Raw genomic sequence first — 14,293 nt, 5'->3', positions numbered from 1 at the left:
AACACTTTGTTATTGGAGATCTTTCTTTTCAAGAAGTAAAAGTTAAGAGCAGCATCTTTCTTGTCCTTTTCTTCACAGCAATTAGCCTAGTGAACTCTTTCTTGTGGGCATTTATGAAGGCTGTTTTTGTTTAGGGTGGCATTGTACTTTGCAACCTTATGCAACTGGAGAAGAATGGATGCTTTTAAAAAAAGAAAAAAATGCTTCCAGAGGGGATGGACTATAGAAACAGAACAAGAACAAATGCTTCACCCCTCACATGCCACTGCTTTTTTTAATTGTTGTAACCCCTGTGTCTTAGTCACTTTTATTTGTAGTTCCATATGCATGTCTGCTCTCTTTCAGAAGCCGAAGCAGTCAACCTGTTTGGTTACAGCTATCCATCTAAGATGTGTATCAGGTTGACAAATGATTTGATGTTGATTTTTGCCTCATTAGTGTGAGCTTCATATATTTGGTATTTTATCTGATATTCTAGGATTTTGTTTTGTGAGCCTCCAAGGTCCTTTCCCTGATTGTGCATTGTGTTGTGACCTGCATTGATTACTTAGTGAGAGCACAGACTTAGTATGCATCACATCCAAGACTCAGTCCAGGGCGCCTTCACCTAAAGGATTGCAGGTGCCAGGACTGTGACTGACTCCTGATTGACAGAGACCTTGGAGAGACAGTTTTAGTCAGAAGAGTCTTTGCTGGGTTAGCAGGTCGAGGGTCTGACCCTGGTACAATGCAGCATCATTTGTTAATAGTCTAGTCTTAGTAAGATTAATGTTTCTGGGTCCAGAATAATTGGAGGCACAAGTGTCTGCACTTTCCACAGAAAGGCGTTATTGAGGTATACCATGTACCTTGGCAATGCCTTTTTTTGTAATGTTGCATTAGGAAGATAATGTCTTTAGTGTACATGTTGCACCCGATCATTTGTTTTGAGTGGCTATTCTTTTGCTGAATTCCCCATTTCTGCAGCTCAGAAGAGGACCAATGGACAACATTTAAGTGAAAGGTTTATTGGTGCAGCCATATCCATTCCTATTACATTCAGAAGAGTTGCAATGCTCAGGCAAAGTACCAGAGGCTCTGCTTCAAACTATTCAGGTTTCCTATCCTGGCTACAGAGGGCACACTGGAGGTCACTGTCTGTAGGTGGGGCAGGCTGGCAGCCAGCTGGGAATGAGCAGAGGAATACCTATGGCCTCTTAACTATCCAGCCAACAGCAGGCAGCCCCTGAGGTAGGTGGGGAGGGACAGCCTCCATTTTATTAACAGAGTGTGGGCCATGGCCCAGAGTAGAACCATGACCCAAACTCTAAAGCCTGATGGCTCTATGTGTGGTCATGACAAGAATCATAGCTGGCACTTTTGAACACCCCATTTTTCCACATACATAATCTAATACAACAGATTTACAGAACAGGACTTAATGGTGTATTAAAGTTTCTTTGTGATGACCTAAGGGAAGAGAAGCCGCTTTTTGGACCCTTGCACTGAACTCCAGCGGCATGCTGTTTGTGCATGTGCTCAGTCTCATCGGCTATGCCATGTATATGGGACAGAACACATGCTACTCACCAAAGAGAAGCAAGGGTATTAAAAATAATATTCAGATTTAGAGACTGAAGCAGATGTGTATCTTACACAACATAATTCTTACATGAAATCTGATTTTTTTTTTGTATATGACCTTTGAAGTAGAATATATCAGGGAAGCTGTTTGTAGTGGTGATGACTTAAGTGGGTGCATGAAGAAGAGGCAGAGAGGTTTAATGGTAGGTGAAGTTGAGGAAGTTGGGAGCCACTGAACTCTCAAAGGACTAATGAAGAGAAACTCCATGTAGTAGAAAAAAAGTTAAAGCTGCAGGGCAGAGTACCTCAACCCACCTTCCCAGAAACATCTCATTCCAGTTTTGAGGCTGGGCTGTTGTGGCCATTCTGAAGACTTGACCCTGATGAAAAATGTTACTGCAGATGAAACCACTGCATGACAAAGAATATAGTAAGAAATGTAACAATCATACAGACGTGGGGGGGGGGAGCAGGGATGTGGGAAGGAGGTTAGAGTAGGAACAAGATAAAACTGTACCTATTGAAGGCGGAGCTGGAGAATCTGATAGAAGGGGCTGAAGTTTCTATTCATTTAATCAGGCAAATACAAAGGCTAAAGGGCAATTGTTTATACCTGGCTTAGATGCTGTGGAGGTTTCTTGCTTCTTACTTACTGCACTGATACTGGGAATTCCTATTTTCTGCTGGGCATGAAAAAGACCCTGAGCCAAGGTCAAATTCAGTCCCAAGTTAGGTTTTTAACTTGAGCTCCTTGTGATCCCCATTTCTTTAACTGCATCCTATGATGCCCTTTGTCAAAAGCTGGAGAAAGACACCAGAAGAGTGGTGTATAAATTGTGTGACAATTTCCTGACCATGGCAGCTACATGAATAATGCAAGTCTTCACTTCATTATTAGTTTAGCTTGCTCCTGGTATTCAGGTTATGTAAGCAAGTGTTGCTATATTCATCTTTTCCCTGTATGAGTAAAGATTTGCATCATACACTGTCTATTCTTTATGGCTGCCCTGAGTGATAATGAGAACATGCACCATGCTGTGCACGAGCACATACATGTGCATATTAATATTGCACAAGTTCCCATGTTACACTTGCAGGGCAGACCAGAGTGCAAAAGGCCCTGCACATGCACATACTATTATTTGCTATCTTGAGCATTCATCATTGCTGCTCCACAGATAGAAGGGGTCAGAATCTTCCATGGACTCCCAACTAAACATAATGCAGAACAGCAGATGAATAAAGAGACTGTTGGATGTTCCTGGTCATAGTCATGGGAGTAAGGTTCAAGATGGAGATACCAGTTGTACTCCCAACCCCAGGAATCTGCTAGCTCTGCATGAACAGCATTACACTTGACATTTCTGGTAGGGCCTACTTGTTCTCTTCCTTCTTCTTTGCTGAACTGTTGCTGTTTCTCCCTCAGCAAAGCAGTGAAGTCTCCTTGTCTTCTGAGCAATGGAGACTAACAGGAGCCAGCTAAGGTATCTATTCTGGCACAGCACCAACACTGTCACAATCTGTCTGAGGAGGAATATGGGTGGTGTCCAGACCCATATTATGTGTCCAGAAGAAGATAGCAACTTTTGCTTTGATTGGCCCAAATTTCCTTCTGAGCTGGTGCTTCCCTAAAAGATACGAGACAGCTGCCAGATGGTTCACAGCCATAACCAGTTCAAAGCCACTTCTGATTTTCTTGGTCAGGGACAGCATAAGGAAAGAAGGCCTATCCCACGAGGCCAGGGAAGAATGAAGGCCAGTGAACATATGCTTGGTCTCATACAGGCATGTGAAGTTCATTATATTCGTCCCGCCCATCTTCATCAAAGTTTGGTGCTGCATCCTCTGAGTCCAGCTGCAAACAGGAAGGACAGAAGAAAGTACAGTAATAAGCAAGGATCTAACCATAGTGTACCACCTTTATTACAGAGTGGAGAGGTCAGAGCCCAATAAGGCTGATGGCAGTTTTTGGTGTCTATGGGAAAATGTATCATGTGGGTACCAAAACAGTCTCAGCTACTCCGGTGCAATAAAGTGGCACAAATATTCATTCTACTTCACATGTCTTTATCATAATGCAGTACAAAGCCCCCAGACTGAGGTTATATTCATCTACCAGAATTAGATGGGCACATGTTCAGTATTTTGCTGAATGAAAGCTGAGTATCCTAGCACAAGTTCAGTTATCAGGCAATAAGATTTCCTTACCGCTTTGAGTTCTCTCTCTTGAAAGAAACGTGGCAGTAGGAACCGTCTCAGAGGGACTGTCATGATCAGGACAAATGGGAAAGCCAACGATGCTGCTGTGGATTTCACCACCCACAATAGCACAATGCAGGCCAACTGGATGCATGTGAAGAGGTTCATTCGCCATGTCTTCACCTAGGGGAAAGTTAGTCACCTTATGCAAAACTGGCAAATCAGCTTATAAGCACTTGACAATGTACCTGATCTTCATACAGAAGGGCAATCTCTTGTCAATTTGAGGGGCAAATCAGCCAGTAACTCACTTCTTCCTTCTTCTGCCTATCCAGCCAGCCACTATATGGCCTCCCCACCTCTCCCTCTTCCTCTTTCCATGTTATTCAGCTTGCCAACCACAAGATGTACCCTTTGATCTCCATCAGCTCCCCCAGTACACCTACCTTGACAACATAGACATGATCAGGGTGATGTTTGGATGGCATGAAGATAAGGAGGAGCCGCTCATAGAGCTGGATGCCAGTCAGCGATGTCACACCCATATATAGGAAAATCCCAAACAGCACAGCCAGTGGGATTTGGCGCAATACACTCCCCATGACAATGGACAGGCCTACAAGAGCAGGACATAGAGTTGTATTCTCTTTCTCACAGGCAAATGTACCCCTGTATCATGTTAAGAAATATGAGACAATCCAGATGTGGATACACATCTGCATCTATGTAACTACATAGGATAGAACCTCATGGTCAGATACATAGATTCAAGGTCTGGGAAAAAAGGTCTACAGGTTAAATACATTTGTGCAAGTGCTCACTAGACTTACAGGGCCACCTATTCATGGGCCCCCACCTCACACCAATGTCTCAAAGTAGAGATAGGCACTACATCTCAGAAAGGTTCCCACTGAGCAAGTAACTCAATCAGATGGGCTAAAATACACACAATCACATCAGAAAACAAGCTCCTGTGTGTGGGCCTCACCAACAAGGCTAGCAATGAGCGCTCCTGTCACACGCTGCTCCTTCACTTCCTCAATCTTTGGCTTCTCGCCAGGTGCAATGGCCTTGCTCATGACAGTGAGAGCATTAACATGGGTGATCGAGCGGACAGTGGCAGCTGTGAGCCATGGCAGTCCAAAAAGAGCACAGAGCCCTCCCATTGTACCAATGAGGAGCAAATCAAGATGGAATCCTGACCCCTTTATCAGCTTCCGTTCCTTTTTGCTGACAATCAGGCTGCAAAAGAGAAGAAAAGTAGAATATATGTAAGTTTCAAGGTACAGCCTAACAGCCTTTGGAGAGCATTAGTATGAGGAAGAACATTTGCTTAGCACCCAAAATGTGCTAGGGTACAATGTTCTGTGCCTGTCTTAGGAAGTTTGGTACTTACGTTGTGATCTGGGTTTCCATAAAGATAAGAATGAAGACTAGCAGGGCAGGGATGGCAGAAGCAAACATCATCCACATGGGGAAAGCCTGCTTGCTGCCTAATGGATGGATGAACCAGCCACGCTTCTCTGGGGCTGTGACTGACAGCACTGAGGGGACATTCAGTTTCTGTGGCAAGAACACAAAATGTAGAGGAAGAGAGAGTTACCCAAAGTAAACTAAAATCCTTGTTTGAGGCATGTAAAATAGTACACACGAGCAACATTCATATCCTCTGCTCTAAATGAAATCATAGCCTTGTATATACAGTGGTGCCCCGCATAATGGGCGCCCTGTTTAACGAAGAATCTGCATAGCGATGGCTTTTTTGCGATCGCATTGCGATGTTTCAAATGGTAAAACATCGCTTTGCGATGATCGGTAAGCTGTTTCGCTTACCGATTTTCACATAGCGATGTTTTTTCTAACAGCTGATTGGCAGTTCCAAAATGGCCGCCGGGTAAAAAATGGCTGCCTGCAGTGTTTTCATGCCCTTTCCTCACTTACCGGGTAGTGAAAATGGCGGCCGTATGGAGGATTTTCGCATAACGGTGAGTTTTTTGCCCATAGGAACGCATTAAACGTGTTTTAATGTGTTCCTATGGGCTTTTTTGTTCCGCATAACGACAAATCCGTATAGCGACGATTTTTCCGGAACGGATTATCGTCACTATGCGGGGCATCACTGTATCTTTGTAGAATGCCAACACAGATCTAGAATTCAATCCAAAGAGCAGTTGCCTAGTTTCACAATGGGAATATATTTTTCTTAAAGACATAGCATATCAGCACTGTCTTATAAGTTTTTAAAAAGTAAATAACAACCTTTGCTTCTCCTCTCTCCTCTATGGAGGAGCAGAGGAAGCTTTAAGCTTCTAATATAGTTAAGTGACTTAAGCTATCCGCCTAAGTCACTTAATGCTTTTGGGAAATTGAAAGTTTAAGCCTTCTGCTTTGGTTCGATCCCAGTGATCACATGTGATGGAACCAAACCCACTCCTAAAAAATAATAGGCCCTGAGAGGAAGCCAATAATGTGTCAGTTGGAATACATTAGGAATGGACTAGTTTGCAATGGCACTATGTCATGTGGTTGCTGGGAAAAGGAGTGAACCAGCCTGTCCCCACAGCAGACCAAACAGCAGGGTAAATCCCCATCTAGTTGCACCCTGAACTGTACTTTGCTCCCCATATGTCAGCTACACTTGGGCTTACAGTTGTATAGAAGGCAGGTTATTCACCTGTAACTGTAGTTCTTCAAGAGGCCACGAAGAAAAACTGAGCTGTGCTTTGGATGCATAATGAGAAAATGTCTGCCTTGGAAAGAATTACATCAGGACAACTCCATACTCTTAACACTACCCACTATTGGAATGCAGCTAACAAAACCCTTTTCTAATCAGAATTTGGTCCTGTCTCTGTTCTAACCCTATTTGACTATTCATAAGCAACTTTTGTATGGTATGTTAGCCCAAGTGTGCACACACCCTTATGGCTAATCCAGATTTGTTACTCATTCGTGCAAAATGTTGGTGTTCATAGCATGTGTTCATAGAGTCAGTGGATGGTTCAATCAGACCCACATAACTGCTTGGTTCCAGACTGAAGTGGTGCTTCTGCTGCTAGGTGAGATAGCTAACCAGTCAGCAGTTGCACATGCATGTGGTGTGACTAAGCCACCTTCTGCCTTCACTAACACATCCTGATACTGATCAGTAATAACATGGCAAGCCCCCTCATTGTAATTGCTTCTCTAGAGCACTGGGGTCATTTCATAAAACACACTGCTGCACAGGCTACCACTATCCTTACGGATATGTTTATCAAATCAATTCAGAAAAAGCTTGAGTAAGTCAACTAATTGTGGTGATGTGATGCATCTCTCAAATATATGATTTGGTTGTGATTAGTTATAGGCTTTTTGTGGGACAGTTATCCCTTATATCAGTTTTGTATTGGGGCATTCTCTGAACTTTACAGAGGTACATGCTCTGATTAATTGTCTACTCATTTCTTAGAAAGTAACCAATGCTCAATACTCTGTGCTCTTATGGAGGGTAAGTAACCAATAATACAACCATAGAAAGACCAATGCTGTGCTGACAAAAGTTGATTGAGGCAGGAGTCAGCCTAGCAGGTTTGCAATATTATCAAGATTGCAAGACTGCAAAACAGAGCAGTATAAGAAGCCCTGTTACCCCCAGGTTTTCCTATCCTTTTCTATCAAAAAAGTGAGCTACCTCCCATTTGCTTTTCTATTTCATGCACTTGTGCTCCACTTCTAGGATTCCATAGAGGTCTTTGTGATATGGCATTGGTGACTCTTAAAAGATCACCACTTAATCATGAGCTACCTTGTTCAAAATCTTGATTTCTTAGCTGCTGTGGCAATGCGCTTTGCAACACTGCAGAACTATGATACATTTTACTTTTAATTTTTATCTGCTATTTATTTGTAGCAGTTCTCATCCTTTGGTAACTCACTGTTCACAGTACATTCAAAAAACAGACACTGAACTTGGAGTGTCTTGAAGCCTCCCTCAACTCATTTTGCTGCTCCATTTAGCTCACCTTGGCACCCTGGATGATCACTCAGCTTGCCCACTGCTAAGACGAAAATACCAACTCTAGAGAGGAATTCTAGCCCTTAGCCTCTACTGACACTAAAGAAATGCCTGCCTCTAACAGAATTGCCACAACTGTCTTGAATCAAAGGCCGACATTGTACTTGATGATTAAATAAAATGACCACACACATTCCACAAACAATCCAACTATGGGAAGCAGAAACTAGTTCAATAACATGCCCCATAGCTGAATGTGATTTGCTTTCTGCTAACAGGACTGTCTCTTCTTTCTTTGTGCATTTGAATTTTACATTGTTTGAGAAGGCTTGCACCCAGCTCTGCCACAGCAATCTCCCTTAAGACACTGCAAGATTGAGACATGCAACACTTACCTGTGTATATGTATCAGTGATTGTGTAATCTACCAGAACCATGACCAAAATGGAGATAGGGATTCCAAAATCTCCAATGATTCGTCGGGCCTGCAGAGCAAATGCGAGATATGAAGCATGAGCACAGGAAAGGCTGGAGATGCTATTGCAGGACTGAGCCCAACGGAGACCCTACCTAGATCTTTAGTCCATTCCACTCTACTGAAGACTTGATTACCATGGCATGACTCTGCCTGAAAATATTTGAGAGAGTAGTGATTCTATTCTAGCTTGAGGAAGTTACACTATTGGACAGGGGACAAGAGCGCTGACTTTTTTTTTTTGTACCTCTGCACTGCAGTGCCAATCCTTAAGGATCCTTAAGGATCCCTAGCCATTCTGGGTGTCTGTGAATTTCGTTGTATGTGTATATACTTACAATGACAATAAATTATTATTATTATTATTATTATTCTTGACATAGGAATGCCCAGACAGATTCAAAATTATCTTTGGAGAATTTAGGGATATGCCTTAGAAGGCTTAGAGTGTACTGGTTGTTGAACAGTAGCATTTCCTAAAGACAAATTGAATGTCAGTATCCCAGTGAGGGAGAGAGATTTTTGTCTCCATAGCTACTATTTAAAAATCTATACAGAGAATGGCATCAGAAGGTTATTGTTACTCTACAAGATGAAACCCTTGTGTCATTTGCTGTATAAAGTGGAAAAGACAAGACAACCCATCTGAAATAATTGCATGAAAAAAGCCACATTTCCTACTGTTTGAAGCGTGACCATAGCCTTACCTTCCCTCCCAGAAATCGGCTATTCTTAAACTTGCGCATGAAAAAGGCAATGAAAAAGGTCCCCAGCATGAGGATGAGGGACAGCAGGGCAGTGTTGGGCTGCATTTGGGTGTCCAGGGTTGTGGAATCAGTAGAAAATGAAGTGGCATTTAGACGGCTTTGAAGATATGGTGGGTAGAACTTCAGAAGTGGGTGCTCTGTAAATATCTAGGAATATCATATAAGATAAGGGTGAATTCTGAGCCATTTGAACAGGCAGAAAAACTTTTAATCCATTCTGTTCAGGCACAGCACTACAAGAAGTAATCAATAACTGGCAAAAAGCTGAAGACCATAGTTTATTTCATACAGTTGGCTTGGTATAGAACTGATACCACAGCAGCCAGACAAACGGATCCAAGGAAAGGCTTACCTTGTAAAGCTTGTAGAATGTTTCATAAATGAAGATGAGGGAGATGAGGAAGGCAAAGATTTCTTGGGTGAAGGGGGTGATGTAGCGCACTAGGAAGCTGCCCTCAGCAGCCACAATGATGACAATAAAGACGATGAGCCAGAAGCCAATCCACACCCGGCCTGTTAGATACTCAATGCCCTGGCTCTGGCAGAACTAACAAAGAAAAAAATTGGGGTGACAGAGAGAAGAGAGGCAGCCAAGGAACATTTTCTCACTTCCATATTTCAGACATTTTAGCCCATTTTCCAGCACTCACACACAACACGTGACTGTGGCTTGCTAGATTTTGATACCCCTCCCCCATGTTTGTAGTTCAAGAAAAGATAACAATAATCAGAGGCTTATATAAAAAAGAGGTCAGATGGTGTTTAATTTGGTAACTGTAAGTTCTTCTCTGTTTTCCTATGAAAGAAGTATCAAACAGCAGAGCAAAAAGCAAAGCAAAGCAAAAGATTTCATTAAGTTCCACCTCTTGCTGTGCTGCTTGCTTGCCCACATTCATTATGTTGCTCCGCTGTAATTCTACTGGGCTCTTTGAGACACATTTGCTCACAGTCAACCCCTCACACATCTTGCTATGTTGCATTTCATGTGCACCATTTCAACAATTTGCAAATATTCTTCCTCGCATAGTCACTAAACTTACATAAGGTCACTAAGCATACCATGGGCAAATTCCTGTGCAGACAAAGAATAGAGAGGGCCCAGAAAAGCAGAAATGGAAGCAATGTTAGCCAATAACAACTCCTTTGGTTCACCACTATATAGCAGTCTCTTTGGCCAACAGTGGAGGCGTTCAAGAAAAATTTAGATAATCACCTGGCAGATATGCTTTGATTGTATTCCAGCATTGAGCAGGGGTTGGACTTGATGGCCTTGTAGGCCCCTTCCAACTTCACTTTTCTATGATTCTATGAAAACATTTTATTATCCTACTACGTTATACAGGGAACAATGCTCCTATCCTATGGAGGAGCACTCTCCAGTCTGGGCAAAAAGTTTCTTCAAGAAAGGGTAGTACACATCGATTATGTAGGTTTCAAAATGTTATGGAGTACATTTGTGGTGATTATTTGACCAGCAAGACAAGTCTTTCATGGTATGGCATCACTTACAGTTTTGAAATGCCTAGTACATAGATTACTTGAGGTAGTTTCTGAAATCAGTAAATGAGCAGAAAACGGTAGAAACTATCTTATATGGATCAAAAACCTTTCGTTTTCACATGCTCCAGTAAGTCAGTTGAAGCCTTTTTAGCACATGTGAGTATTACTTCAGAGATTGCCCAAAATGTACTACAGTAGGCCCACTGACTCAACAGGGACCTGGTGAGTCAACTTCTTAATAAGTTCCATTGATTGAAAAGGACCGACACTAGCTGCGACTTACTTTAGCACAGTAAGCTGCACGTAGAGTAGGTCCATTTATATTAATGGAATTTATGGAGGAGTTGATTCACCAAATCCCCACTGAGTCCATGAGACTACTCTAGTGGAACTTACTACACTAGGCAACAGGATTTTGGGCATTTTTAAAATACGGTTCTGCTACCATGTTGTATGAAATGTTTGAGGTCATCACACCACCCAAGTACTGTATAAATTAGACCAAAGGGACAGAATGATGAAATCATAAACTGCACGGGTACAGTGGTGCCTTGCATAGCGAGGTTAATCCGTTCCGGATTAACCCTCGCTATGTGAAAACATCACTAAACGGAACGTAAAAACCCATTGGAACGCATTAAGCATCGTTTAATGCGTTCCAATGGGCCCTAAACTTACCGTTCAGCGAAGTTTCCTCCATAGCGGCAGCCATTTTCGCGCCCTCGGCTTCCGGCAGCCATTTTGGAACCGCCTAACAGGTGATCCATGGGCATCGCAAAGCGAAGATCGGTAAGCGAAACGCTTACCGATCGTCGCCATGGGAGTTTTGCCCATGGCGACTGTTGGTATGCCTCCGCATTAGCAATCCCGAAAAAGGGATCGCTATGCGGATTCGTCGTTATACGGTGCGCTTGTTAAGTGAGTCACCACTGTATATGGATACATCAGAATCAGTGTAAAACCATATATGACACAGGAGACATATATACAAATAAATGGTGATGTAAAAGCAAGTAGGACACCTGTTTACAGGTACCTTATAGAAAGCTTCTTCAAAGACCAGCAGGGGCCCTGAAAAGCCAATGACAAGAAGAGGCTGAGCACTCAGCAGAGAAAAGAGCACACCCAGCACTGATGTGGAGATGATCAACTCTGAAACACCCATGAGGCCTTCTGTCTTCTCACCTGTAGAGAGAAAGTATCAAAGACATGTGCACACCTCCTCTTGATGCAGGAGGATGCAAATCTCACCACAGGGAAAACTAATAGATTTTTCTTCCAAGTCTCATCACAGGGCTAAATAATATACTTTTGTTGCTGTTGCTATTGTGAGTGAGTCCCACCAGGTATATATTCAATTTTGTTTTGAATGAGGGTGCATCTCCTACTCCACAGCAGTGTTCCTTATTCTAGTCCTGTTGCTTGAGACCCAGAAAGCATCAGCAAATTTCAATTATTCAATAACAAAGTTGCCATAGTTTTAACTACTACTAACTAGTGAAATCATATCCTTCCAATTTTGGAAGACTGAGATTGGCTGTCCATTTGCTTCTTAACCAATTCATGTCATTGGCACATAATGTCTGAAGACCTCAATATCTGGGATTGAGAGTACATTATGCTTGAATGCTAAAGAGTGTCTCTCACCAGACTCTAGCTAGACCATCTGGACCATCTGAACAGACTTTGAAGCAAAGTAGGAAGATCAAAGAATAATCAAGTAAAATGGGGCTACTTGGATACAGGACAATTTTTTATGTCTTTGGAGAAATTCATTCAATGCAGCACTTACATGCATGCAATTTATGCCCTGCCATTTGTACAAAAGAACATCTAGCAAGTGGCTAAGATAATGCTATTGAAGTAGCCTAATTCTGGTTAAAAATAGTCCAAATATCTGAACATTTTAATTTGTTTTAATTTTATTTACAGTATTTTTCATCTATGTCTGTAATTCTAAATTGTGTAACACTCTGATACAAACAGAGGAAGTGTGCCTATTCCTATACCAGCCTGCCCATATTTTAAAATTTTCTATATATCTTCCTTTTATAGAAATGTATTATATATTTATTAATTAAAGCGTCCTTTTTTCATGGTGGCCAGACCCAGAAAAACACAATCTTTATAGTTCCTGGTTAAAAATGTTTATTTGTCCTGGCATTTTAAAAAGTTACACTTTATTTGTAATCGTTGTACTCTTTTGTGGACATTTGATAAATATTTATTATAACATACTATTCTACTTGTACTTTTATTTTATATAAATTTATTTACATTTATAGTATATTATGGTGTATAGGAATCTACTGAATGAAGGACACCTTAAAAATATTCAAATAAAGAACTGAACAAGGATTTCTTGATGGACCCTCAGTGTGAACTGGCATCTTTTAACGGCAGTAAATTTCTAAAAGGTCTCCAGCTGTAGACTATAATACTTCACAATCAGACATCTCTGTTAGACAGCCCAGCAAGGGCTTGAGACACTTTCTAGCTGAGTTCTGTAATCTGTTGAAGTAAGTTCTTGGTAGTGTCCACATTGTTTGTTTGTTTGTTTTTTAAATCAATACACCTTCATAAAAGGGAACAGTGTCTTCCAAGGCAGTGGAAGTATCCTAGTAAAAACAGTAATACAGTATAGCAAACAGTACCTTCTTTCCCTGCTTCTAGTTCCTTGCCATTGTGTTTCAATTTGCCCCTAACATGAGCAGAAAGATTAGAATTTATGCCTGTGGTCAAGGTTCCATTACTTTTTATTCTGTTTTTTTATTATATGGCACCTTGCATTAAAACTCTTTTTTTATCACTTCTACATTTTGTATTTTTTTTCTGTACTAGAACTCAAGATAACCTGCAAAGGGTTCCAAAAATGCTTCAATTCAAGACCTGGTCAAAATTAGATGTGCTTAGTTTTGCCATGGTTGTTTCACATACCTACCCAGCACATCTCAGTGCTCAAGAACTAATAAATATACTAGCACCCATGAACCATCAAAGAATGCACAGAATGATTATTAATAGCAGTAATATCCTGTTGTCATTTCTATATAGAATGAGCAAAGGACATGCAGAGACTGAGAAGCCCCAGAGCCAGGCAAGAATGAAATGGGACAAAGCCAAACTCGTTTGGGCATTGCAAGAGCCAAACCAAGCCTGCCCTCTTAGCCAGCATGTGCACAGGCACAGATGAATCAACCCCAGCCATCTCACTAGTACAAGCACAGGCAAAAATTCCTGTAATCCTGCTCAACTTAATGGGCTGCACAGGCAAATAGGAACCAGCTTGGGCACAGAAGGGTGGGGCAGGGGAGGAAGAGAAGGAGAAAGAGGGTGGACTTGTTACCTAGCAGTCCCCCAAAGGTGATGGCAGGAGAGAGAGCAGCGAAGTAGATGAATAGCACGGCTGCGAGGCACTGGCTGTGCAGGGCATCTCTGAGGTCACTCAGATACTTGGGGTACCTGCGCTTTATGTCTCGCACCAAACCACCAAAGAAAATGCCAGTACGCCTCAGAGGGTCATCCTCTTCTTCACCCTCCTCTTCCTCCTCGATTTTCACCTCACACAGCTCTGGAAAGAAGGAAACAGGATGGCATATCCATCCATCCATCCATCCAACCAACCATCCAACCATCCACTCTCTCACTTTTCTCTAGGAGACTCTAGGCAATATAGAAAAATATTTATATCCCACAAACAATTAAAAACATAACAATTAAAAGTTGAAACTATGACATACAAATATTTAAAAACATTATTTTACTTACTTAAAAACATTATTTAATTACTGT

The 14,293-nt window shown here is 41.8% G+C and overlaps 1 protein-coding gene across 4 annotated transcripts in view; it reads right to left on the bottom strand.

Annotated features, from left to right (window-relative positions):
• Positions 1–991: 991 nt before the first annotated feature.
• SLC4A3 (solute carrier family 4 member 3) overlaps positions 992–14,293 on the bottom strand; it is a 54,446-nt gene continuing 41,144 nt past the window's right edge. For 3 of the 4 annotated variants that reach the window (XM_078383477.1, XM_020792061.3, XM_072985349.2), the window contains 10 exons: positions 13,848–14,072; positions 11,538–11,686; positions 9,354–9,548; positions 8,942–9,148; positions 8,155–8,244; positions 5,159–5,325; positions 4,751–5,004; positions 4,209–4,378; positions 3,772–3,945; positions 992–3,418 (listed from right to left, as the gene is read on the bottom strand). In XM_078383477.1, coding sequence (XP_078239603.1) covers positions 3,341–3,418; positions 3,772–3,945; positions 4,209–4,378; positions 4,751–5,004; positions 5,159–5,325; positions 8,155–8,244; positions 8,942–9,148; positions 9,354–9,548; positions 11,538–11,686; positions 13,848–14,072 — 1,709 coding nt within the window. In that variant the 3' untranslated portion in view covers positions 992–3,340. The remainder of the gene's footprint in view (positions 3,419–3,771; positions 3,946–4,208; positions 4,379–4,750; positions 5,005–5,158; positions 5,326–8,154; positions 8,245–8,941; positions 9,149–9,353; positions 9,549–11,537; positions 11,687–13,847; positions 14,073–14,293) is intronic. The other variant, XM_078383478.1, reaches the window with a different exon arrangement.

This window comes from Pogona vitticeps, chromosome 1, assembly GCF_051106095.1.
Source record: "Pogona vitticeps strain Pit_001003342236 chromosome 1, PviZW2.1, whole genome shotgun sequence".
Classification (NCBI taxonomy): Eukaryota; Metazoa; Chordata; class Lepidosauria; order Squamata; family Agamidae; genus Pogona; species Pogona vitticeps.
The sequence above is the reverse complement of the archived record's forward strand: the minus strand, read 5'-3'. Positions and strand labels throughout refer to the sequence as shown.